Genomic DNA, 23,806 nt, shown 5'->3' on the forward strand with positions numbered 1-23,806 from the left:
CAGCATGTTGACATAGCAACGACCAATAGGCCCTGTAACAAAGCAGGTAGCAAGGGACCCTTGCCAGGGCCCAGTGCACCTTAAAGCAGTTCTATTCAACTATCACAAAACCTACAAACCCACCTTATAGCTTGATATTGAGGGGGGGAGATAATAGCACTTAAGTATGGGGAGGTAATGCTGTTAAGCGCAACAACGAAGTGAATAGAACTGGGGGACAGGGTGCTCCAGGATGCTGCCTTATATACATGAGGGAAAACCCCCCAGGGACCAGTAATGGACCCCTGGTACCTAGCTGGGTAAGGATTACTAAGTATCATGTGCTCTATGATGTCATATATGATGTCATAGTCTGCCCCTGCCCTGCCCTGGGCCTAGGGTCCAGAATTGACCGGCCTATGGCCTAGTGCCTGAGCCTAGCTCCTACCTATGATGTCAGAATGATGTCATGGTCCAGAAGGAGTCTGGTTTCTATCTAGAAAAGGTCCAGCATCAGAGTCCAGCCTGATGTGTCCAGAACAAGATCATGTGTCGCTTATTTAAGCGGATAACCCCTTAGATATGCAGTTGTACCCATATGCGGACGGATAAGTATGGATAAGTCCCTATACCCTTTGATATGTCCGCAGAAATAGCGGAAAAATTAGGTAAAATTAGGGAAACTGTGACAGTATGTATCTCACATATGATCTACTTTCACTCATTTTTTTCCATCCTCAAACAGGGCACATTGGATTTTATGGCCGTTGAAGTAGACAACATGGAGTATTATTTCTCCTCAGGAATCCTGGAATCGATGCCGGACGAGACTCCAATACCAGATGAAAACTCGATTGAGGACCTCAACGATGACGACGTATTCAATGACGTCCCACTATCCGACAATAGTATTGATACGATGCGTGAAGCCACGACCAGCGTGCAACCGGTTTCATTCCGATATAATCCACTTCACGACCTCGAGTCCATCTGATGGGTCGCAACGTACTTTGTTGTTAACAAAGCCATTGTCAGCATTGATGGGAATCCTGTCTCGAGAAACAGCGATGAAAAGAGGGATCACGCACAGCAATACAGTTACGCCAAAAAACTGTTCTATACCCAGACGAAGAGGGTCAAGACCATGTTCACCGGCGCGACATTCGTAGGCCAGGTCCAACACCTACACAACTCTGTTCAACCTGCCGGAGAACATCTGGAGAATTTGCGCTCAAATCTTGCAGCCCGCTACCGAAAGGCCGAAGAAACCCCAGCAGATATCGATAATAAAGTTGCGAAGGGTCTGTATGACCAATTCATCCAGACCTTCATCGCGATCCTCAGGAAACTGCGACGCGACGTGATGATCGGCGATCTCGAGTGTAAGCCGCCATCCGATGTGAGGACAAACATATCGAAGGCTCCAACTATGCCAGGCGTTAGTGGGGGCCGAGTACGGCAGTCAGTAGCCACAACTTCTTTGGAAGTCGTCACCAGGCGCTCTAGAAGCATACCCGCTAACTCTAACGCAAAGCCCAAGATGGCAGGGTCGAGGACGTCAGTCGACACTCAACCGAAGATTATCATTGCGACAGCTCCCAAAGCAAGTTCAACCTTGTCGAGGACAGGCAAAGGGAAGACCGCTGTCCGAGGTGACTCAGGGACCATCGCGCAGAAGTCGTTGAAGAGTACGGCGGTAGACATTTCAGCGAAGCAGAAGTCGAATCCTCCGCGAGCCACCTCTACGAAGATGGTAAAGGTCAGTAAGGTGAATACTGTACAGCAACCAGTGGCTACTACTCAGGGAGGCCCTGTGACCAGGGCTATGTCGCGGAAGGCCTCAGAAAAGGACACAAACCGGTAAATGGACCCCGTGACGAATGCAGTCCTGGCTACCTCCACTGTAACGACCTCACGCAAGCGAGCACTTACTAGCAAGGCTGTCTTGAAGCCCATGCCCTTGAAACCCGTTGTCGCCTCAAGAGTCACTCGCTCAAAGACAAAATAATTTGCTCGTACGCTCTACAGACTACTCGCGCTTTTGCCTTCCCGAACCATCTGGGCGTTCCTCTGTGTCTCATCTATGTTGTCTATGTAATGTCTGGTTGGAGTGCTTGTGCTTACTCTGAGGTGCAATGTGGTAATTTCTCTTTATACAATACATGCAAAAGTCAACGACTGTACCAAGGGTACTTCCGAACACCCTTGCTGCTTGTGAGCGTAGGCTACTGCGAGCATCACCAGGCTATTTTACATGACAGTTTCATTTACTGTTTGTACGTTCGCTCATCCTCAGGTGATATGAAAATATTGAATATCAAATTCACATCTTGGTGATTCCGTCGGGCTCTATGAGCAAGCAGACTTTCCCGGGATGGGATGCCTTGGTACTTGACAGCTTTGTGTCGCGTAATTAGCACAAAATATATATCAGTCACCCGCGGCCCATGAATAGAACTGGTCATCTTCACGACGCGGGCACGACGTTCAAGCCCGACCATCATTAATCATGGGCAACGGATGCACACTAAAATTTTGTATCGACACGAGCAGTCGCCGTTCGCATGGCTACATAGGGCTTGTGCTTCAAAGACTGACGGGGTTGTTATACCCGCAGGACAGGAGTGCCTGTGATGGGTCCAGGTGACACCAATATCTGCTGCTCATGGACCACTCACGATATATATTGATACAACTTGCTTTCCTGTTACGGAGACAGTGGAAACGCGCAAATTGTTACCGCGACATAGCAAAACGCGTCCAGAAAGGTTGCAGCCACCGCGTCGCACATCAATCATGTGACCGTTTTCTTGCATTTCAGACGCGTTGATCACGCGCCAATTCGCTCCTGTTCTTCAAGGCGCCTTGAGCTAGCCTCGTGGCGAGACATACATAACGAATTCTTTACCCTCTCCTATGAGCACCTGCTATATGACGAGACACAAGAACGTTTGTTTGACGACGCCCAACGTTTCTCAGTGAAGAACGTTCAACCTCAGGTACCACAGTTCTGGAGCGCGCTTACCGGTGCTGTAGTTTGACCGCTACAAACACCGGCCTTAATTACGCGGTCCAGCTCTCATCTCCGCTCTCTCCCATGGGAGTCGGGACCGTTATCAATGCAGCCGTTGCATCGTTCTCGCGGTCAGGCAAAGGAAAGCTCCCACAACCTGACGACGTCTCACATATCCCTGAGATGGACCGCCGGCCACTCTTGACGCTCTCGGTACCAACTACTGCTTCTGAAACAGTGCCCGGAGGGCAGGGCTACGGTTCTACGAGCGCGTTGGGTAGGTCGAGTGCGCGCAGTAGCCCTGAACGGTACAGGAGAGAAAGCCTGCTTGGCCGGGTGCCGGAAGAGGACGCTTCCGGGGAAGAACAGCAGTCACCGGAGGCAGATGAAATTGAGTTGGATTTGGAGGAGAGGGGCTACTACCTAGGTACGTGCTGCATTTTTGCTACGTCTTGCCCGCTTTACTGAGCGTCTTGAATGCAGGCTCGTACAAACGGACAGTGGCCCTATATACCCTAGTACCACTCAGTTCTCTTCTGGTATTTATATTTCTTGCCGCACTTCCTCTGGTATGGCACAGCCGACATGAAGAACCGCCTCCCTATCCGAGGTATTTCTATGCCCCGATCCCGGAGTTGCTCGTCTCGGCGGCCCTGTGGTGCCTCTCCTATCTGCTCCGTTTCCCGCTGTTCGCACTCTGCTCTGCGATCATTCCCAATGCGGTCTCGCAGGTGGTATGCTTCAATGCCCTTTACGTGCTCCTCAGTCAGACCGCCCGCCTTGCCGCTCTGCCGCTTCTGCACGTCCGCCACGAGATGCAGTACCCGCTGCCGACTTGGCGGGATCCCGCATTCCACCGCGTCTGGTGGGTCGCGCTAGGATGGGCGCTCGCAGACGTCTCAGTGGGCATCGCGCAAGGATATGAGCAGCTGGCGCTGTACCGCGACGTGATGGTGCCCCAGGAGAAGGTGCGCGACGCAGTCGCGCAGTGGCAGAACACGAACCGCTCGAGCGGTTGGATGCCAGAGCATGTGCTTCCAGAAGACACGCTCCCAATGAGCCCACGACGAGAAAATTCTGAGAACGGCACGGCTAGCAATGGGCGGCCGAGGAACGTCGAGGGTGCGATCAAGCTGGCCGTGGACAAAGACTTGGACCAGCTCGTCAATCTCAAGGAGAGAGAGGAGTTGGAGGAAATATACGGCGTCCCTCCCATTGTAAGTGTTAGCCGCAACATACCTTGCACTTCGCCCTCAATGCCCTGCAGAGAATACCTGTTTTCGTATCGTGCCTGCAACGCATCGATGCATTCGTCTTGACGCTCGGAATGACCCTCATCCTCGCGGCATCCTACCTGCGATCGCGCATCGCGTTTCCTGATGGGGATCTACCAACGATCTACTCGAATCGCGCGTTTGCCGTCACCTTCCCCCTCATCGTGCTATTCCACCTCTTCCTTTGCCTCCTGCACACACCGCCTGTCCTTCGCCGCGTTGGCGTGCACACGACGGCGTACGTTGGGTTTTTGTTTGGATTAGGTAGTGTGTTTACCGGTCTGGGCCTCTGGGGCGCCCTGCAGTGATTGCGCGTGAGCGGAGAAGGATTATCATCCATATTATATTTGTGCATTTTTGCTTGACTTATGTCCGCACGGCTAAGTAGTAACAGGTGACTGTAAATACCAATTGATCAAGGCACATATCTATATATCAGCATCTACCGCATTGGTTACATAAGATCGTACGTTATGATTGGTGGTTCCAAGTTTATCATCTCGCTTTTCGGAACCAACCTTCACACGACATTTGTCCACTCTCTCCACTAATTCCCACTGGATACGCGGAAGCTGTCTGAATTGCCTCATGTTTCATATTCGAATGTGCGACCCTCACAACCATCAGCAGCTTCTGGTAACGGAGCGCCCTCAAACGTGCGTCTACGTGCCATAACCTCAGGCTCAGTCCTGTTCCGACTGCAACGTTAGCACGTCTACCTCCATGGTATATACGGATAGTCGATGGGGACTCAGCATATAGTTGTCTACGTCTTGATATTGAGTAACTTATCTCTTGCGACTGGCCGACGAGTTGGCGGGCAGGTCAGATTGCCATGGCAGCCTTGTACCTGCACCAGGCCTTGTTCGCGCCCGAACCCTCTGTTCCCCCTGTGCTAGCTCATACAAGCCCGCCGAGTTTCCGTCATGGCTCATCTATCCAAGTCGACCGACATTTGTCCTCGGTTTCATCGGTGACACTGCGCACCGCGTCCACTTCGGATTATTCGCATCCCACTGAACCGCTCCTGCGCCCGCTCGATTCTGAGCCGTCGGCTTACCTGGACTTGCTCTCGACGCAGCCGCAATATCCGAACAACCATGGAACTCCAGATGCGCCTCTCGCATTGGATGGCGACCCGGTGATACCCAGCGAGCGCAGAAGTCGCTGGGAGCGGCGGATCCGCAGGAGGTTGCGCCGATTGCGGTGGTCTCGGCGGACGTTCTTGATTATCATTGGTGAGACCTCGCCGATATTGAATATCCAGGGTCTGCGGCCTAGTCCGAAATCTGACTGACCCTGCCTGTTAGGTGCATGGACGACATACAACGCCGTCCGTTACTATGTCGCATTTGCAATATATCAATACTACGAGCGACAAGTGATTGTGCTCACCCTCGGAACAAGCACTGCTCTCTCCACTGCTTTCACGCTCACCTCGCTCGCTTTCAAGTTCTTTGCACCCCGCCTTGGCTGGAGAGACAGGCCACGAGCACCCCATGTCGTCTTGCAAGCCCTCCTTAATTATTCGTCGTCTGTTTTCCTGCTTGGTCCTGCAATCGTTAACTTCGTTTTCGTCTTTCTCTGGAGACATTCTGACAACCCTGTCAACACCCTGCGAGGTCGTTGTCATTGGGACATCGATGTCTTCTGGTCCGGGCTCGGCTCGGCATGTCCCAGAGGACCATCTTGGGGCTTCTGGCTTGCGGGCGCTCTCGTTCGTCTGTTACTTACCATCGTCGTCATCGTATGTCCCTTCACTCCCTCACAATGTTCCACCTGACCGTGTTTTATAAGGGCTGCTATCACTTAGCATCTTATCAATATGACGTCACGCGGCAGCCAACGCGGCGTAGACGTCGGTCCCGCCCTCATTCTGACATGTCTTCGCCCTCAGTCACGGCCACCATTACTTCGGCGGGCAGCTGTCCCACTAGCACCTCAGCAGTGTCCTCTCCCGTCTCAATACCCAAATTCATTCGTCACCCGTCTATCTCGACGTCTGAGGGACATGCAACCAACGAGAGCTATGGAAGCTCAAGCGAACATCGCCCATTGCGTAATTCACGATCTAGAATTTCCGCTCAGAGTATCACTGAGGGCAAGGCGAGAGAAGTCTACCAGCTGCCATCCGCTGCATCTCCAAAGACAGAGAAGGAAGCAAGTTTACCTGCAGAGCAACCGCCAGATAGAGGGGACACGGCGTCAGAGTCATCGTCCGAAGATCTGCATGCGAGCACCGACATCGATAGATATGGACGCCCGATGGGGCATGCACCGGGTGTGTATGCTACTACTCCTCCATGGGGCCCAACGTACGAGGATGACGAGGAGATCCCGCAATCCTCAATGTCAGACAGCGAACTAAGCACGTTTGCGGAACGCTTCCGACATCTCGTCGCCGAGATCTCGCGCGAGACGGAGGAGGGCATCGCACTCGCCCAATCGGAGTACTATCCCCCTACGTTTCCTTCGATGAGTGCGGCAACGCCACTCCCTGCGCTCACGGACTACGCAGACGACGACTATGTGCCGGTGCTGGGCCGGACGGTGCACCGGATGCCGACCATTGAGTCGCTCGGTTCGCGCGAGATGATGAGCATCGGCTCGCAGTCAGGCTCGAGTGTGCGGCGTGCGTCGCCCGGGCCGCACCACATGTCGCGGCCGTCGACGCGCTCTAACAACTTGAGCGTGAGCGAAGCGGGCACTAGCACGCCGTCGACGCGGAGCCGGGCGAATAGCCTGGATGCGGCGCTTGCGCTTGCGGCACCCCCGTCCTCTGAGGATATGGGGGAGGAAGACGGGGCAAGGTGGGACGAGGAGGAAGGGGATGCACAGGAACATAGACCTGCGAGCCACGAGCCATCGTCGAGATGATAAAATAGCGCATGATCACCTATCTGCATCGGAGGGCGTCCTGTCCGAATCTAGTTTGCGTCAGGTTACACAATCTTGCCTGGCAGGCGCCCCCGCGTCCTATATCGTTTATGACGTTCACGCATCAGTTCTCGAAGAAGTCATTCGTGCTCACTGTCTTTTCCATTAAATTACGCCGATGCTGCTCACTGTCTTTTCCATTAAATTACGCCGATGCTTATCTTGGCCTGCATATCTCAAATGGTGGGTGGCAGAGAACATACATAGAGATGAATGAATATTTAATAGACCAACTCGCCACTCGACAACAGTCGTTACAATACTTTCCACCGCACACGTACACCTTTCGACAGAGGTCTTCCACATAACTGGGATACAAACACGGAGCTAGAAAATGCAGTCTGTAGCTGAGATTGCGTTTAAATATTCGTCTGTATAGGATCAATATTCCGGTTTGCCATTTGAGCCATCATAAATGAGTCCGCGTTCGAGATCTGTCTGTTCGTCCATAGCAAAGGAAAGCATAGTGAGAGATGCGGCCATCACGGCATAGGATATGACAACATCGCTGTTGAAAGAGAATCTCCAGAATCAAGAATCAATTAAGCACAAGTGAGTAGAGTAGTCGCACCTAGCTTCACTCCTACTCACCGCCACTCTCTTCCCCCTCTGTGTCGCGAGCAGGAGTGGCTGGACGTGTGCGTCTCAATTTCTTCCTAAGGTGCCTCGCGGAAGGTGAAGCGCGGCCCTCAACTGTGCCCGTGCTCGAGTTTCCTGGCTCGCAATCTTCGTCTTTATCAGGCTCATAATCACTGTCCGACGCTTGGCGGCGCCGCTTGCTCTTATTCCGCTGCACATGAGCGAGAGGGGATTCAGAACGACTGCGAGATCTATCTTGATGGTCTTGACCAGCTTCTAGTGCCTGCCCGGCGACATCCTCGGCCTTGCATACGGCTTGACGCTTGGATGCCGCGTTCTGCGCCATAGGCAGGGGTCGCACGAGCTCTTTCACCTCTATGTCACATTGTGCAAGGTGCTTTCGGATGCTGACAAACAATCGGCTTGAGAATCTATAAACTTTCGCGGCAGAGCGCGGGTTGATAGCTTTGATCAACTCAGGAGTCTTCTCCAAATCTTGGTACTGTTCGCAGAAAGTCTTTCTGGCTTTTTCCAACTCCTTGGCGATGTCTCTGACGGACCCGTGGAGATTGGCGACGCGTTCTTGAAAGGTGCCGGTTCTCTGGAAGATATCTCTTCTGCGGGTCCTATCATAAAAAAGCTCGTTGACAAATTCAAGTTGCTTTTCGAAGTCGGCAGTTCCCTTTATGTCCAGCTCGGAGGCCGATTTCCCGCCCACAGATAAAACTTCTCGGTTGAAGATAAAGTCCACTGCGATCCACCAGATGGATTCGAGGTCGTGCATGGGGTTATATCTGAAAGGAGGAGTTGGCTCGATGATAGGCTCCGGTAATGGCTCAGGTGGTGGGGAATAGCAATCGTCGAGGATATCTCCTCTTGTATCCCCCTCGTCTGCTTGTGGAATGCTTGGTAGATAGAGATCTTCCTCTTCCGGGAGGAACCAATACATGAGGGAGTCGACTTCCACAGACATGTAGTCAAAAGTTCCCTGGATTGAGTACTGGGTAAGTTCAAGTACACTGAAGATAACCAAACACGCACAGTACGAATTTCATGGGTACTATGGTCATTCCAGTTCTTCGAGTACTCAAGATCAGTGAGCCTCACATGCCATCGGCCCTCATTATCACAGGATGCTAGGACATTTGCTGCACTGACGTCTCGGTGCATCCAACCGAGGTCGTGCATGAGGTCCAATGCTATCGTGAGGAGTATTCACGGCCAATTCAGTTGACTTCCTACTCAAGAAACTGGAGCACTTACCAGCTAATGCCTCGACAAGAACCGCGAAGACGTCATGCAAAGAGGTCAATGTGTAGATGGGAACGCAAACTTCTCCAAACACAATGCGATAGTGTACCTTGTAAGGGTACTTCTTGAGCTTCTTCTCGGGTAATGTCAGACGTTGGTGCTGGGACCGATGATCTCCAAGCCCTGGCCTTGGGGGTTCAGAGCGCATCACCTCCACCACGGACCGGAGTCGACCACCTTCCACTCTCTTGGAGTCGATTTCAAATAGCTTCCCGCCCGATGAGAACTCTCGACCTCCGGTCATGACGTCCCGCGTGTGATCTTGCTTTCCCTCGACAAACACATTACCGTGGTGCTTGACAGTCAGAAAAAGCCGGTCAACATGCTTTCTAAGATTATGTTTCGGCTTTGCGTCATGTTTCGAGTTTGCCTCACGTTTTGAGGCTTCGTCACGTTTTGAGGCTTCATCACGTTTTGAGGCTTCGTCACGTTTTGAGGCTTCGGCACGGATTTCTTGCAGGATGTGCCCTTCTAGCTTGCGATCATGATCAATCCAGGAGTCTTTTAGCACCATCGCGGGACCTTCGGGTGTCCCATCGGGTCCAAGCACCTTCACTTCCCAGACACGAGTACCCGAGCCGCGTAGAGGGTGTGCACCGAGGTCGGAAATGCGGCGTGTCGTGCGATATGTTACTGTGGCGCCTTCCTCGGACTTGACTTCAATATCGAGGCACGGTGTCCTATCTAGATTCTCCATGATCTTACCGTCTTTCACGACGAGCTTGATAGTAGGGTCCCATCCGGCTTTATGGTAGTCAGCAGTCATCAGAGCCAAGAAGAAGTGAACAACAACGCCATGATCCTAGTCATCAGTGGTGTCAGCAACCACCTGGCGCCGATAACTCAGGTTTCAACATACCTTCACAAAGTCCAGCTTTTCACTCACAAGGATCTCAGTACGATTACAGAACCACATACGCATGGTTGTGTCCTCTATCGTCAATCCGTACGTGAAGCGTCGGCGGGGGTCTTCTCGCATGCAGTGATGCATACTCCAGATAACTTTGATCACGTCCTGTAGACCGTAATGTCATTCAGTTGCGACCAGGGAAGCGAATATGCGGAAACTCACATCAGTCCTATTGTCATCATTGTCTACCTTCTTGTACTCTGCAGAAAGACCGACATCCATCCAGTGGACTTTGTCGCCAGGCAACTGGACCTTCTTGACAAAATAACCATCGGGGCGACTGGCGGAGTCTCTGTTCACCGATTGCGGTGTCTGCCGCGGATTTTGGGTAAATATGAAAGTCTGTTCTTTCTTTATGCCAGATTGCTTGAAGATTTCCTTTGATAAATCTTCGAGCGGCTTGAAGCATTTGTCTTCCAACCCGTCGATGCAAGAAGGACTGTCCAGGAACAAAGCCCAGCAGAATTCGCCCTCTTCATTCTCCTTGATGTGTCCCTCTCGACGCAATGCGTCAACTACACCAGGCACATTGATGTTATCCAGCGGTGGGAGTAAGCAGTTGAGAAAATCAGAAACAAGGACTTCAGGCACGACTGATCCGATGTCCTCAATGACCGCATGGCGCCCAGTCTTCGTATCACCGTACTGGTATGCAAGTCCGATTTTGTGTGCATTAGGAGGAGTCTCGGTTAGCTTGGCTGTTTCCATGGAGGGCAAGGGCGTACCGGTTGGGCAGTATACTCTTCGAATGCTGTTACGGACTGCATTTTATACATAGGTCTGGGTGGACAAGGTGGCTCGAGGTTCGCGCCTTTCGGATCTGGAAAGAGAGGCACATAAGATCAGTCACCTAACACGCACAACAATGTAGGCGCACCACGCTGCGCGGTAAATGAAAGAAGCTTCGGATATGAAGGAAAGCAAGCCACCAGATACGAGGGAAGCTGCAGGTCTGCTATTGTGTGCAGTCAATGGCGTATGACGTAACAGTTTGTGAAGGCGCAAATACACATGCAAGTAGCAAGAAGGGCCAACTCAACCACATCCAGCGACGCCACACATGCGTCAGTCACGTGTATATAGCAAGCTGTGTAATCCAATTCCATCGAGATCCGCCCACGTGCATTAATGTACACCCTGCCTTGCATGCTCAATGCTCGACCACATCATTGCGAGCAAGGGAAAAATGTGTTCAGCAGGGGCCAGTCGCGGTTTTTTTTATATTTTTTTTATCCAGTTTTATATCCGCTTGAGGGCTTTACCCTATGTCGGATAATACCTGCGAGTACACTGCGTAGCTGGAGAGGTAATATCGATGGGCTGTCCGGTAGCATGGAGTAGTTGGAGCGCGAGCGAGCTTTCGAACGTGGTTCGACGTGGTGGTAGATGAGGGCGTCTCGCGGGTCAGCTTATCAAAGGGCCGGGTGAGGGCGTAATGTAAGGCATGGGCGCAGGGTGAGGTAAGAGTAAGTGTGTGTAGGTAGTGGATTAAGAAATGTCTAGTAAAAGGAAGTCCTGTGATGGCGGGATGCGTACGTTCAAGGCGTAGTGGGAATGCTCGGAGCATTCGTCCGGTATGGGGAAGCTATCATACTTCGACGCAGAGTCAGTGGGAATTCGTGCGGTCGTTCCGTCCGGCCGCGAAGCGGCCGGTCGCTTTGATGTAGTCGAAGAGGTGCGGTAGAGCATCGGGGTCGTTGAGCAATGTGCGTAGTTGCAGGTTCGAAGGAGGGAAGGCTCGTCGGAGTGGGGCGCGCGCGCGTTTCCAGTTCGGGCACCGAAGCAGGAACAGTCGCGGTTGAGACAAAGGAGCTTCATAGTGAGCATGTCCTTCTCATCTGTGTGATCACGCCACAAGAGGCAATTAAAATTATTCCAGTCTTCCTAGTCTACAGTTCATCGTGATGATCATGTGCAGCACCCTCATTAGATGATGATGTGCCACTTGGCCTCTCCTGCTCCGGTGTCTCTTCCACAGGCGTCGTGGCTTGCGCATTGGTCTTCTTCTTCGGCACCTTTGGCGGTTTCTTCTTCACCAGCTTCTGTAGGTGGTTCTCTAGCGTCTTTGCTCGCGCCCGCATCTCGCTTGTCAAGATGACGGGGTCTTCGTTCATCTTGACTGACTTTTGCTTCTCGACCCACTCGTCCAGCCACCGCTCATGTTCGTGCAGGACCTTCTCGAGCGCCACAATCTCCTCGGCGGTGTACTTCGACGGCTGGCCACCTTCCTCCGCATCCACCAGATCGTGCTTGGCTTGGCCGAGGAACACGCGCGTGTTCCAATTCCACATCTGGCTATTGTTCAGCGCCTTGGGGAATTCTTCGATCTCCTTGTATCGATGAACAACCGGTCGCTCGAGGTCCCTGCATCGATCAGTGGTCAGTGCCATAGACAGCGGTCAGGATACATGCATCCTCACTCTAGTGCCGTTCGCTTCTCGATCAGCTCTCGCGTATCGGCGTCGTCTCCATAATCGGACAACCACGTGAACGTCTCCTGCAGTTTCTCAGATATTCTTTTCCTTTCACCATCCTGTGAGCACTTGAAGAACGGAGTTGTTGGGCTCGTGTCCTCCAGCAAGTCCCGGAGGCGATACATGTAGGCTTCTAGCGTATTATGAGCTTCTTCTCTGTGGCGTTTAGCAGCCTCTTCACTATCGACGGCCAGCAGTCTGCAGCACATGCTCAGCTACGTTGGCCTGCTGGTAATGAAAAAAATACCCCTTACCGTGAGCGCGCTTGACGCTTTCCCTGCATTGACATAGGCGAGAGCGTGGGGAATTTGACTTGCACGTCGAGAGCGATCGTTTCGTTCTTCTTCACCGAAGACGCCACTGATGATGACTCCGAAAGCGGCACCTGCTCCCCGACTGTACCTTCGTCACCGTCCTCAGGCATCTCCACCGAGGAAGACGCACCCCCTCCAAACAGTCCTTTCAGCTTTCCTGTGGACGCGACGTGACGGAGAGATGACGTCCGAATTGCCGGGACATACCTGTGAATGATTCGTCCTTGATCTCGCCAAACGCGACAGCGTCGTGCACAGACGTGAATCCAGACTCGGATAGGACGACCGTAGCTTTCACAACGGGATCAGTCGCGCCGTTTTCTGTCAGATTCTGAAGCGCGTCCGCCACGCCGATGATGTCTGCTTGCAGAACCTCCGTAGGGAACGCACTGCATCGTACCGCTTAATGTCACTGCACACAGTTACACTGTTCTTATCACGCACGAGTCAGGGCGGCTCTTGTACGCCATTTTGACGGGAAAGTCATCCGAGCGCTTGAACGTAAGCGTCTTCCTGCTGCCCGTCTTCGAGCCCGCGGGGAACACGAGCGTATTGATCGTGCGCGGACGTGCGTTGGGCGTCTTTGCCTCCGCAGGATAGGAAACCTGAATGTCGTAGGCACCGATATCTTGCACTCGAATATCTTTTGTCTTAAATTGCTTGCTCAGACCCGCCCCGTGGAGGGCCGCTCCTATTTGGAAGTGAGAATATCGCTCATTCAAAATGAATGGGTAATTCTTACCGAGAACAGCAGCCTCATCCGCATTCACGTTCATCGCAATCTTGCTATCAACTACGTCAGATGCGGCTACAAGCCAGCTGCGGTATCCACACTCACTCTCCGACAGCGGCCTTGAGTGCCGCTTGGATCATGGGTGTCCTCGATGCACCACCCGTCAAAATGACCGACGATATATCGTTCTGCCAGGGGTCAGCCCAGAGTCTCGAAAGCAGCTTTTTGATCACACTCACCAATGTCATGCCGGCATTCGCTAAGGCATCAAATATGGGGCGCGCAAACTCCCCTTTCAAGTCCTTGCACGCAATCTCAAAGTCCGCGCGAGTAATCTTTGATCGGTAGTCGATGTCGAACGCCACGCTCTCCACCTATAATACACATCAGCGGGGACACGTACGCGGCGCCAATTGGCATACCTTACCGATGCCATTGCCTCTGCATTCGCGCTTAATATTGCTTTCACACGACTAGTCTCTTTCCATAGCTTCGCCATACCCCGCTTGTCACTGCGTATATCCCGCTTGTACCTTCGCTGGAAGTCGTTGATCATGATCTCTCGCAGCCGGCGGTCAAGCTCCGTCCCGCCAATCGTGCGGTCAAAGCCGACGCCTGCGACTGAGATCTGCACACTGTCTTTTGTGAGCGACTTGGACTTGGGGTCCGTCGCCACGGACGAGAACCCGACGACGGTCGCACGGATGGAGGACGCGCCGGCGTCGTAGATGATATGGTACTCGGGCGTGGGGAACGTGCGTGTCATGGCATAATTGACTGCCACCGCTGTACCATCGTTAATGAGCGCAAGCGTGCGCAGACCGGCGATCTCAATCGCGTCCACAACGGCGTCACGCTCAAACTGCGTGTAGTATGGCGGCACGGCAACGATGACGTCGTACACTTTCTCTCCGGCTAGATCCTCTGCTAGCTGCTTGACGTACGCAAACTGCATCGCAATGAGTTCCTCAGCAGACCACTCCGTGCCGTCTGGGCGGCGTAGGGCTACAGTCCCGCGGTCGGTTTCGACAACGTCTGCTGTAGAGATGGACTTGTAGAACGATACCGCATCCGAGTCGTATGGTACTGCCTGCAGGAGCTTCAATGACGAGAAATAGTCGGCGGGGTAACGTCCTGCCTGCACGAAGTGAGCATGACGAGTGAAGGTCGAGCGTGCCACTTACAACTGCTGCTGCATCTGACCCAAACAACCTGTCATTTTGCTTCCATCCGACCGAAGACTGAATCTTGCGCTTCGAGTCTTTGTTTAGGAGCACGTCGAACGGGATGCCGGGCTTCATGAGCGAGGCCTTGATCCAGTCAGCGCCATAGTCGATGGCGAGCACAGATGCAAGCACATCGCTGGATAATAAGCTGAGAACGAGCGAGAAGTAGAATAAGATGATCATGGCGCAAACATAAGATGGAAAGTGAGGTTGCACGTCTTTGTCCAAAGTGATTATAACACGTAGGCGAACACGTAGAGCAAATGGCACACGTGATATCATCTGCGAATCTGCGATCCAGATTGATCTTGAATGATCGATCGGTTTATTAGGTAAGCTATTTTTCCATCCGGTGTTTGGCTTTCTTGGTTATTCTCTCTATTAGTCGCTTATGCGCGGCCTTTGCAGTGGTCTCGACGCATAGTGGTTTTCTCTCTCGATGGTTTCAAGTCTTGCAGCGCAGCTTGCGCAGGGCGCGTCACTCAATGCATCTCTTCTGGTCGATCGTTCACGACGAAAACCTGCCGACTCGTACCTGTTCTCTCTGAAGGAGGCGCAAAAGCATGACCTCGATGCGATACATGCTCTGGGTCTTAATGGATTTACGCAACTTATGGCTATGGATCCGTCGATTGGATCTTTCGAACGCCCGCTCTTCTCTGATACTGCGAAAGCTACCGACCGGACACTCCTGACGTCTGGGGCAAACGCGGAGTTGAACGGTCATATTGCGTCCTTCCTACCATTGCTGGGCCCGTACCTTTTGGAAGCGCCTGCGGGAAAGGTACTGGAATGGCTTGTGCGACGGTTCAGGTGAGGAACACAGGTTTCTCTGCTCTTAAAAACACACTGCTATCGCAACGAGAGTCTGACATCAAGCACTTCACAGAATCAACGAGTTCAACGTCCAAGAGTTACTAACGCTCTTCATTCCGTACCATGAATCACCCCATTTTGCCAAAATTGTGACACTGCTCCATATCGAGTGCGTCCGCCTGAGATTTTCCTGCTGTTTCCTTCACTCAACTTCTCATAGCGACAATTCAATGTTTCGGTTCCTCGCCGCGTATAAAACCACAGCAAAACCCCTACCACGTGGTGCTCTCGTGACCGAAATGCTCAAGGACACGGATCTTGCACGCTTCGTGTCCGGTCTACTGCCCAATGCACTGAAATCAGCAGGTGCTGGTGCCCATAAGGCTCTGGTGATATTCCACACAGGCGTGCTACTTGACTTCCTCGCACAGAACAAAGATGTAGACGAGGGAACGACCGCATTCCTACTGCCAGCGGCAACGGAGCCTTTGCAGCTCGAGCCAGACGATGTCGGCAAAATCAAGTCCTCCGTATTCCAGGAATCAGTTGTACGATTGTCCATCTTATTTCCTCCGCTGTCTTAACGTCGTGTCTCTACATGCAGCTCGGCAGTCTGTTAGTAATTGCTGCCCTCTCGCAAAAATGCCGTATCACCCCAAAAGTGCTTAAAGCGATACTCTCTACTGTCGCATCCTGCGCACAGCAGGTCTCTGCTAAGCAATTCGTGCGCACATTGCTGTGTATCTGCGCCCCTCAAGATACACTGGAAAAGTTTCCACGTTCCCTGGTCACTGCAATCATGCGGCTACCGTATGTATCGGAGAAAGATACATCAGATGCGCATATACTGACATTGAAGGTAGTGCTGTCGATTCCGAACTACGGGATGTGTATTCTTGGGTAGGAGCCGAAAAGCTGATCGACCCCTTGGTGGTCGCACTGACGACACAGTGCGTACCCCCAGCTACAACTCCGTGCATTCTGCTTATTTGCGTCTAGACTGGCAAAAGAACCCGCCCTCGATCTGCTGGAGTCAATCCTTACGTATACTAAGACCCCAGCGGATATTCTACGACACGGAGCAACCGCACTGCTACAGAAGCTCGCCGAGTTGGGCGATGCTACTGATCCGTCTATGCTTAACGCGCGTAGGGCTTTGTCGAATCTGTATCAGCGCCATCCAGACATTGTCCAGGATGCTTCCAAGGCTGCGATGGAGGACGAAGACAAGCGTGAACTATTGGATCAGATTGTAGACTCGCTATCTATCGTGGGCATTTCCTCGCTTAGTAAACAAACACAGGGGCTGAACACGGTCGATGTCGCAGGCGTTGCTCAGCTCCAGCGGCAAGCAGGACTTCGACATAGTTGTCGCATCAATAAGCGCGGACGCAAGCGTGCGTGCAAGGGCCATTGGAAATCTCTATAACATATTATCGTCCAGCGAATCGGCGGCGGTCGACAAGGTATGACATAATAGGATTCATCGCGACGGGGTCGACCTCATTAATTAATGCCCGCCTGCAGGATGCCATGAAAGCTGCGTTGCGTGCGCGGATCGAAGACACGGAACCTGCAGTCCTCGAAGCGCTTTACGCCCAGCCAACGCTGCTCCTGCCTCTTGTGCTCGAAGACACAAGCGGCTATCTTTCCACCCTTACACAGATACTTCATAACCAGAAGGACATCCCTTCCCGGACCGTCGTGCGGCTGCACCTCGCGTTCGTGGCGACACACCTTTCCTCGCCGCTCCGTGAGGCAGATGCCGCGCTCGCCGACCGCATCGTTGACGAGCTGTTCTTCTCGTATCTCCTCTTCACGAAACCCCGGCAGAAGACTGCCGCGGTGGTGTGGGAGATTCTGGAGGCGTGCGAGAATAACCGCGAAGAGCACATGGGTATTGTGCGGTATGAGCTGCTTGGGGGGTGCGTTGATGCAGTGCGGTGGGAGGAGAGCCACCGCGCGGAGGGCATGAAGGACGATGGGAGCCACAAGAATATCGAGCTGTTGACAAAGATCAACATGGCCGTGGCGGCCAAGATGGCGGGTAAGTGGATGAGTCCTATTTCCACCCAAGGTGATGTTTGAACACGTTGCTATGCAGATAACATCCTCGCATCCAACTACTATGATCGTCTTTTCGAGAACATCTTGGCCAAGCTGCACGATTCAAGTCCCTATGCGCGCGCCCTCGGTTACCTCGTTGCTCGCGCCTTGTTATCGCGCCTGTCTGGGGAGCACCAGATCAATGCCGCGCACAGGGTGTTGCAGGCTATGAAGCTCAATACCCTCGAAGGAATGGGAGATTTCATGCGCGGCGTCGACAACCTGGGTGTGGTAAGCCATTCCATGTACAGCGTGTGCGCTCATCTCACTCATCACACATGCTGCAGTATCTACAGGATATGAGTCTAGGGACTGCTGTTGTCCTCAAGCCCAAAAGCCGCCATACCTTCCATAGGCTTCAGATCTCTGTGTTGACGACCCTTCCGATGATCCCTCGTCCGGCTGCTTTAACGCTGGATTGGTTGCAGACGCCCTCGACGGTAGGTTGACAACCTTGTTTCAGTTCTTTCAAAAGTCTGCTCACGTACTTTGCGTTTAGATCCCACTTGAGCCGGCTACCAACGACACACGCCCAATTCGCTACGTGCAATTAATGCGCGCTGTCTACAAGCTCGGTAACTCCTCTGCGTCGCTACCGCTTCTGTCGACCCAGCTCCTTCGCGCTTTGTTCATGAACCTCGGCTCAGATGCTCTTATCTTCCTCACTGGCATTTGGCTGGCACCTCAGGATGACTACGAGAACCACATACGTGTCTCGGCGCTTCGTCATGCCGCGGCTTTCCTTGAGGCAGACTATGCTATACAAAATAGGCTCGATTTCCAGACCATTCTTCCGGCTATCTTGTTCGCTGTGCAGAGCGCCGATCCCAGAGTCCGTGAGGCGGCTCTTAGCTGCGTAGTAGTGCTGGTGAAGATGACGACCACTATTGAGCAAGCTTCCGCTGTATACGCATTCGACATGCTATACGGTGATAAATCCAGTGCGTACTGTCCTTCCCATATGCAGACTTGTATTCTCACCCGTACTTCAGCTGTGTTACAATACCTGGATTGGGCTGATTTCCGAAAATACGTGGCCACATTGGGTACTGGGCAAAATCACCTCGTCCATGATTCTGGTTACCTCAGGGTACTACATCAGGAGTACCTGTCAACCCAAAAATCGGATTCGAAGAAGCAAGCTGGGTATGCCCCTTGTGTTCTCCTTTTTTGTCTTCTAGCTAAGCCCACCACTAGGTATAAACAGCGGATCATGTGTTATCTACTGTCACATGTGAACGCATGCCAACTCCCTGATTTCAAATTGTCTCTCTTGAAGTCGGTCGAGTTGACATCGAGCGAAGTCAAGGCCCGGATGCTTCTTCCCACTGTTCAGGAACACATGGATGGTTCCCATCAATCGCCTGACTCCCAAGCGCAAGCCGTGCTCCCAATAGTTATGTCGTCCTTCGATGACTCCTCTGTTGCGGACCTCAACGATACAAGTAAATCCACTTGGGCCATATACGAACAGATTGTGCAAGCTGCGCTCTGTGATAGTATGATCCTTCTTTATCGCGAGCAGCTCCCACACTGAGGGTCCGTATTGCACAGACCTGGTCAAAGACGCGAAGGACGTCGTTATATATCAACTTCAACACGGCGTTTTCGATAAGCTCTCTGCCGATCGCAAAGTTGCACTCTCTACACACCTTTTAAAGATTTCTGTTCAGAACGTCGACGCGGTTCGTTCGGCCATTTTCTTTATGTTGCATTCAGGCTGATAGCGTATCAAGGCGAAAGAGTGCAAGGAGATTCTCCGCAATCTCCTTACCGACATCGCAATCACTATTCGTCTTCTCGTCATTTTCCAGCCTGCCGCAGTGGAACAAAGTGAGCGTGCACCCAAACGCGCAAAATTAGATAGGCTAGTCATGATATCATCGCTTTCCTACTGATGGACTGACGAGGTGCTTCTCCAGTGCGACCCAAGAAAGCTCCAGGGCATCGCTGACATTGTTGGCTGAGGTCCTGGCGTCGATGTCACAGCAGGGGTCGTTGGACTTGGTGATATGTCTGCTAGAAACACTGAAGAGGGTCACACATGACGCGTCGATGAATTCAGCAGACAGAGCATACACCGAGCAGCTCTTGATGACCGCCGTTGAGGGCGTCGTGACAAGCTTACCTGTAAGTGTTTGCCTGCTCTAATGCGTTCAGAATGTTGAATTTGTCGCTTAGGACTCGTCGAGTATCTCACCAGGACTCGTACGGCTTGACGTCCTTGTCGACCTCATTAGAGGTGTGTCTCATCCCTCATATATAATACACGACAAAGTCTTAGTCTGCTCTAGCCGCCGAAGATCCTCAGACATTCCACCAAGCTCTCCTTCTAATGGCCAGTCTTGCCAGACTGGCACCAGATGCGGTTCTGCACAATATCATGCCAGTCTTCACTTTCATGGGCTCCAACGTGTTCCACCGGGACGATGCGTACAGTTTCCGTGTCGTCCAGAAGGTTAGTCGGCTGTTTATTAGGTTGGCCTACATTGGAACTCATGAATGCGTCAAGACAATCGAGAGTATAGTCCCCGTCATGGTTACATCATTGAAGACGACATATACTTCGGCGTTGGATCTTTATGTTGGCTCGAGGGATTTCTTGTGTATCTTCACTGACGCCTCCAACCATATTCCTCGTCACCGCCGCACGCAGTAAGCATGATTATTTTCTTTGATCGATTGAACTCAGTTGGCCCCAGGTTATTTTTGCAACTCATCGACGTCCTCGGCCCGGATGAGTTCCTCGCCCCTATATGTATGCTACTTGTCGACCGGGTCTCCAACCGAGTAGTAAAGCAAAATTCCGAGGATGCGCGGACATCTCTGTCGCTTGGTCTTGCAGCTATAGAGCATTATTCGACACAGCAGCGCATTGTGGTCGGTCCCGTTTTGTCCTCATATGCTCTATCTCAAAATTTCTCCCTAGGTCCTTGTCGAAATCATGCGGGAAGTTCTGCGTATGCTTGCCAAAGCCAACGATGGCGATCAGCCCGAAGCTACCTTCTTGGCACCACCGTCGTAAGCAGAGCTAGTAGTCGCATATCTTGCATTTCTCAGAGGCATGTCTAGGGATGACGACCGAGGAGTCCAGGCCTCAGCGATATGGCGTCGACGGGCCTTATCTTTCATCCTATTCTGCGATTACGCCCTGAGAGAAAGCACAGCGATTTCTCGTTCCAATCAGCTCAGCGAAAATGACTCGATTTCGGACCTGCTGTCCCTACTCCTAAAAGTGGCTGTTCTACCCGATCCCGACCAAGGTCTTGACAAAGTCATCGCCGCAGCCCGATCCGCAATGACTAGCACATTGCGCATCATGTCCGCATCCGTGTTCGTCATGGGTGTGACCTTGATGATACACTCTCGAGATGCTAAAGTGAGTGTATTGCTACTATGAAACGGTTGCTGCTCACCAATAGAACAGGTCCAAATGGGTGCCTTGAATCTTCTGGGTGAACGCTTGACTAGTGTCACGGACGAGACACGTCGTACTATGACAGCTGTAGTTGTCAAAATTAACTCGACTATCAAGAAGATATTGGCGTCCAATCCTGACGATGACTTGCTGATCGCCGCATTTTCCGCTCTGCGATCCATCAGCCAAACTCAGTGTCCTGGAGAAGAAAGCTCACTTGCAGTCATGATACCACTCGTGCTCGATATCGCGCGAAGGCATTCAATCGCCCCAGCTGCATTTAGCGCTCTCCTATCGCTATGGTATATTTCGTATCGCGTTTGTCAAATACTATTGCTTAATTCTTCGTAGCTCAAAGCTTGGCCCCCGAATTATTCCGCATATCAGGAGGATTGTGCAAGAATGTGCTGCCTCCGTTCGTGAATTCGTGGATGTAGGTAGCACGGGCGGTACGTATAATCCTAGACAATAGCTATCAATCTTCTCATAGAGTGATCTAGCACGCCGCCCCCCCACCGAAGCTCTTGAGGTTCTACAGTCAACGCTCTCCTCAATCCCCACCTTTTGGGGCGAGGTTGAAATACTTCTTGTCATGAACCTCTTCTTGGGTTCATGTACGACTACAGCAAAGGCCGACACGAACATTATGACACCAGTGGTGAAGACTATGACGAAACGCCTTCCGTCCAAGATGCTATTATCAACATCATCCTCTGCATGGTCCGCTTTGTCTTCGAGTACTGAGTCTGTGAGTTTGTTCACCTCGAACAGTCCTACTACTTGATGCTCATACCCGACAGATGGAGGTAGAACAGATGGTCGGTTTCTTTGTCTTCCTGAGACGATCGCTACGCACCGCGGCGAGGCCTGTTGTCCTAGAACACCTGCGCCCGCTCTCCAAACTCTTCCAGGATGCTTTCGAGATTGTTAGCACGGGACAGAATTCGTTGGTAGGTACATATGGGTACCTTCGGCCATTATTCCTCTCACGTTTGTTTTAGATCCAGCGTGACTTGATTTCGGCATTTCTTGAATTAGTTGTCAAGCTCAATGAGACTGCCTTCCGGCCGTTGTTCAGGAGGTTGTCTGACTGGGCATTCACGGATACTACATGTAAGCAACTAAATGCACTGGAGTCACTAATCTTAAACCTATGATGTCATTCCGCAGCGAGTGCAAATGTATCTCGGGCCGTCACATTCTGCAACATATACAGCGCTTTGCTGGAATACTTCAAGGTGGACAAAAACTAAAACGTCGTCTGTCCCCCTACTGACACCACTCGTAGGCCCTTGTGGTTCCATATTTGTCGTTCCTCAGACATCCATTCCTTCGGATACTGGATCAATATGCTGCCGATGTATCTCAAGGACCTAACCTCTGGACGTCGCTGGTGATAGTGCTCACGAAGACTCTGACTTTCGATGAAGGTGGTGAGTGCGCGCAACGCATCTTGTGGGTGGTGATCTATATATACCTTCGAAGGATTCTGGCGGGGCGATAAGATGCAACAATTAGTCTCTGCCCTTATCAAGCAGATTCCTGTCTGCATACACATTGACGGCAATGATGGCAAGAAAATTCTGTCGGATTGCCTTGTAGCAGCCATGGACGCTGTCAACGACGACACATTGCTCAAATCGATGAACCTCGACATATTGATGCACACTCGCTCTGAGGATTCTCGGTTGCGCTTGTACAGCTTGGCGTGCAATGAAGCGTTGTGGAGGGCACATGGTGGTAAATTGCTAGGTGAGTCGCATAAACACGACGACATTGTGGGGCGTCTCTGATCTTAGTGTTTGTATAGGCTTTGTCGCAGAAACTGCCACGTTCATTGCTGAATGTGCGGAGGACGAAAACGACAGCGTCGTTCGCGAAGCGCATAGACTAAAGGAGGCCGTGGAGAGTATAGCGGGTAAGATTCATGTGTGAGGATTCCAACCCTGAAATCATCTGCTATATCTACACTTCAAAGAACATGTTAAAGCTATGCTAACTTGGCGCTCTCCATTTGTGGGCACACCAATATACGAGAGTGGCCACTATGCCTGTGCGCTTCATCGTCATCACTTCAAGGTCGGAACGACGTGACATTTATGGGTCTCGATGCGGCTTGTGCTCACCGGTGCACCAGTAATTAATGCCCCACCTGCGGTGCCATGAATGCAAATATGATATTATGAATGCTCCACGCTCGAGCCCTGTCCCAATCGTCTATGTCTCTACTCTAGTAATGTGCATGGTTCGTTCGCTTCACTGGCTTTTTATGCTTGCTTGCGTTGTTGTCGGCCACTAATAGTGAAGATTGCAGAGCCGTCATAGTCGAGAGAGAGCTGCCTGCAGACTTGCGATTTCTCGGCAATGTGTCGCCTGAGGTCGAGGTTGGATCCACATTGGCGGCGCTTATTCGATTTCGCTTCTACCGGTACCTTTCGACTGACTGCGCGCCTGCGTATTTAGCCCACGAGCCACCGTAACACAGAATTTGGTTACTTTCACGGTCAAAACCACGATCAACAAACGGAGAGGCCGGGTGGCTGAGGTAGAGTCGCTTTCTCTTTTGTCATTTGGAGCCGAATTACTGACACGTTCTCGAACAATGAGGGCATGCTCGGGCTGCGACGTGTATCTACGTTCAGGAACACCAGGCGTCTTCGTGTACGGTGTGCATGTCCTTGCGTAGACAGTGGACACCGCTAGCTGACACTCGGGA

General features: G+C 52.0%; 6 protein-coding genes across 6 annotated transcripts; 4 read left to right on the forward strand and 2 right to left on the reverse strand.

The window, feature by feature from the left end:
• Positions 1-760: 760 nt before the first annotated feature.
• POSPLADRAFT_1061122 (hypothetical protein) lies at positions 761-1,843 on the forward strand (the record flags this gene model as incomplete). The annotated part of the gene is made up of 2 exons (XM_024481343.1): positions 761-963; positions 1,015-1,843. The coding sequence occupies 2 exons, from the start codon at positions 761-763 to the stop codon at positions 1,841-1,843; spliced, it is 1,032 nt and encodes a 343-aa protein (XP_024334830.1).
• A 1,233-nt stretch (positions 1,844-3,076) lies between these two features.
• Positions 3,077-4,574, forward strand: POSPLADRAFT_1061123 (hypothetical protein; the record flags this gene model as incomplete). The annotated part of the gene is made up of 3 exons (XM_024481344.1): positions 3,077-3,419; positions 3,476-4,209; positions 4,260-4,574. The coding sequence occupies 3 exons, from the start codon at positions 3,077-3,079 to the stop codon at positions 4,572-4,574; spliced, it is 1,392 nt and encodes a 463-aa protein (XP_024334831.1).
• Positions 4,575-5,101: 527 nt separating this feature from the next.
• On the forward strand, positions 5,102-7,143 carry POSPLADRAFT_1061124 (hypothetical protein; the record flags this gene model as incomplete). Its single annotated transcript, XM_024481345.1, has 3 exons — positions 5,102-5,504; positions 5,577-6,013; positions 6,064-7,143. 3 exons carry the CDS (start codon positions 5,102-5,104, stop codon positions 7,141-7,143), a joined length of 1,920 nt encoding a protein of 639 aa, XP_024334832.1.
• Positions 7,144-7,685: 542 nt separating this feature from the next.
• Positions 7,686-10,711, reverse strand: POSPLADRAFT_1154935 (hypothetical protein; the record flags this gene model as incomplete). Its single annotated transcript, XM_024486896.1, has 6 exons — positions 7,686-7,711; positions 7,795-8,801; positions 8,824-8,842; positions 9,046-9,895; positions 9,953-10,108; positions 10,166-10,711. The coding sequence occupies 6 exons, from the start codon at positions 10,709-10,711 to the stop codon at positions 7,686-7,688; spliced, it is 2,604 nt and encodes an 867-aa protein (XP_024334833.1).
• Positions 10,712-11,892: 1,181 nt separating this feature from the next.
• POSPLADRAFT_1155368 (hypothetical protein) lies at positions 11,893-14,933 on the reverse strand (the record flags this gene model as incomplete). Its single annotated transcript, XM_024486937.1, has 10 exons — positions 11,893-12,367; positions 12,424-12,675; positions 12,732-12,948; positions 12,999-13,180; positions 13,236-13,482; positions 13,534-13,577; positions 13,630-13,712; positions 13,764-13,898; positions 13,952-14,662; positions 14,709-14,933. 10 exons carry the CDS (start codon positions 14,931-14,933, stop codon positions 11,893-11,895), a joined length of 2,571 nt encoding a protein of 856 aa, XP_024334834.1.
• A 256-nt stretch (positions 14,934-15,189) lies between these two features.
• POSPLADRAFT_1154787 (hypothetical protein) lies at positions 15,190-23,025 on the forward strand (the record flags this gene model as incomplete). The annotated part of the gene is made up of 31 exons (XM_024486885.1): positions 15,190-15,563; positions 15,640-15,735; positions 15,787-16,096; positions 16,171-16,376; positions 16,430-16,516; positions 16,566-16,881; positions 16,922-17,023; positions 17,094-17,613; positions 17,671-17,917; positions 17,977-18,112; positions 18,184-18,613; positions 18,665-18,818; positions 18,870-19,165; positions 19,227-19,357; positions 19,409-19,511; positions 19,606-19,802; positions 19,854-19,914; positions 19,967-20,121; positions 20,185-20,327; positions 20,375-20,552; positions 20,602-20,693; positions 20,745-21,051; positions 21,100-21,408; positions 21,449-21,505; positions 21,581-21,838; positions 21,897-22,040; positions 22,092-22,203; positions 22,261-22,328; positions 22,379-22,523; positions 22,576-22,842; positions 22,901-23,025. The coding sequence occupies 31 exons, from the start codon at positions 15,190-15,192 to the stop codon at positions 23,023-23,025; spliced, it is 6,126 nt and encodes a 2,041-aa protein (XP_024334835.1).
• Between the last annotated feature and the right edge of the window lie 781 nt (positions 23,026-23,806).

The sequence above is a fragment of the Postia placenta genome (assembly GCF_002117355.1).
Source record: "Postia placenta MAD-698-R-SB12 unplaced genomic scaffold POSPLAscaffold_16, whole genome shotgun sequence".
Taxonomy (NCBI): domain Eukaryota; kingdom Fungi; phylum Basidiomycota; class Agaricomycetes; order Polyporales; family Adustoporiaceae; genus Rhodonia; species Rhodonia placenta.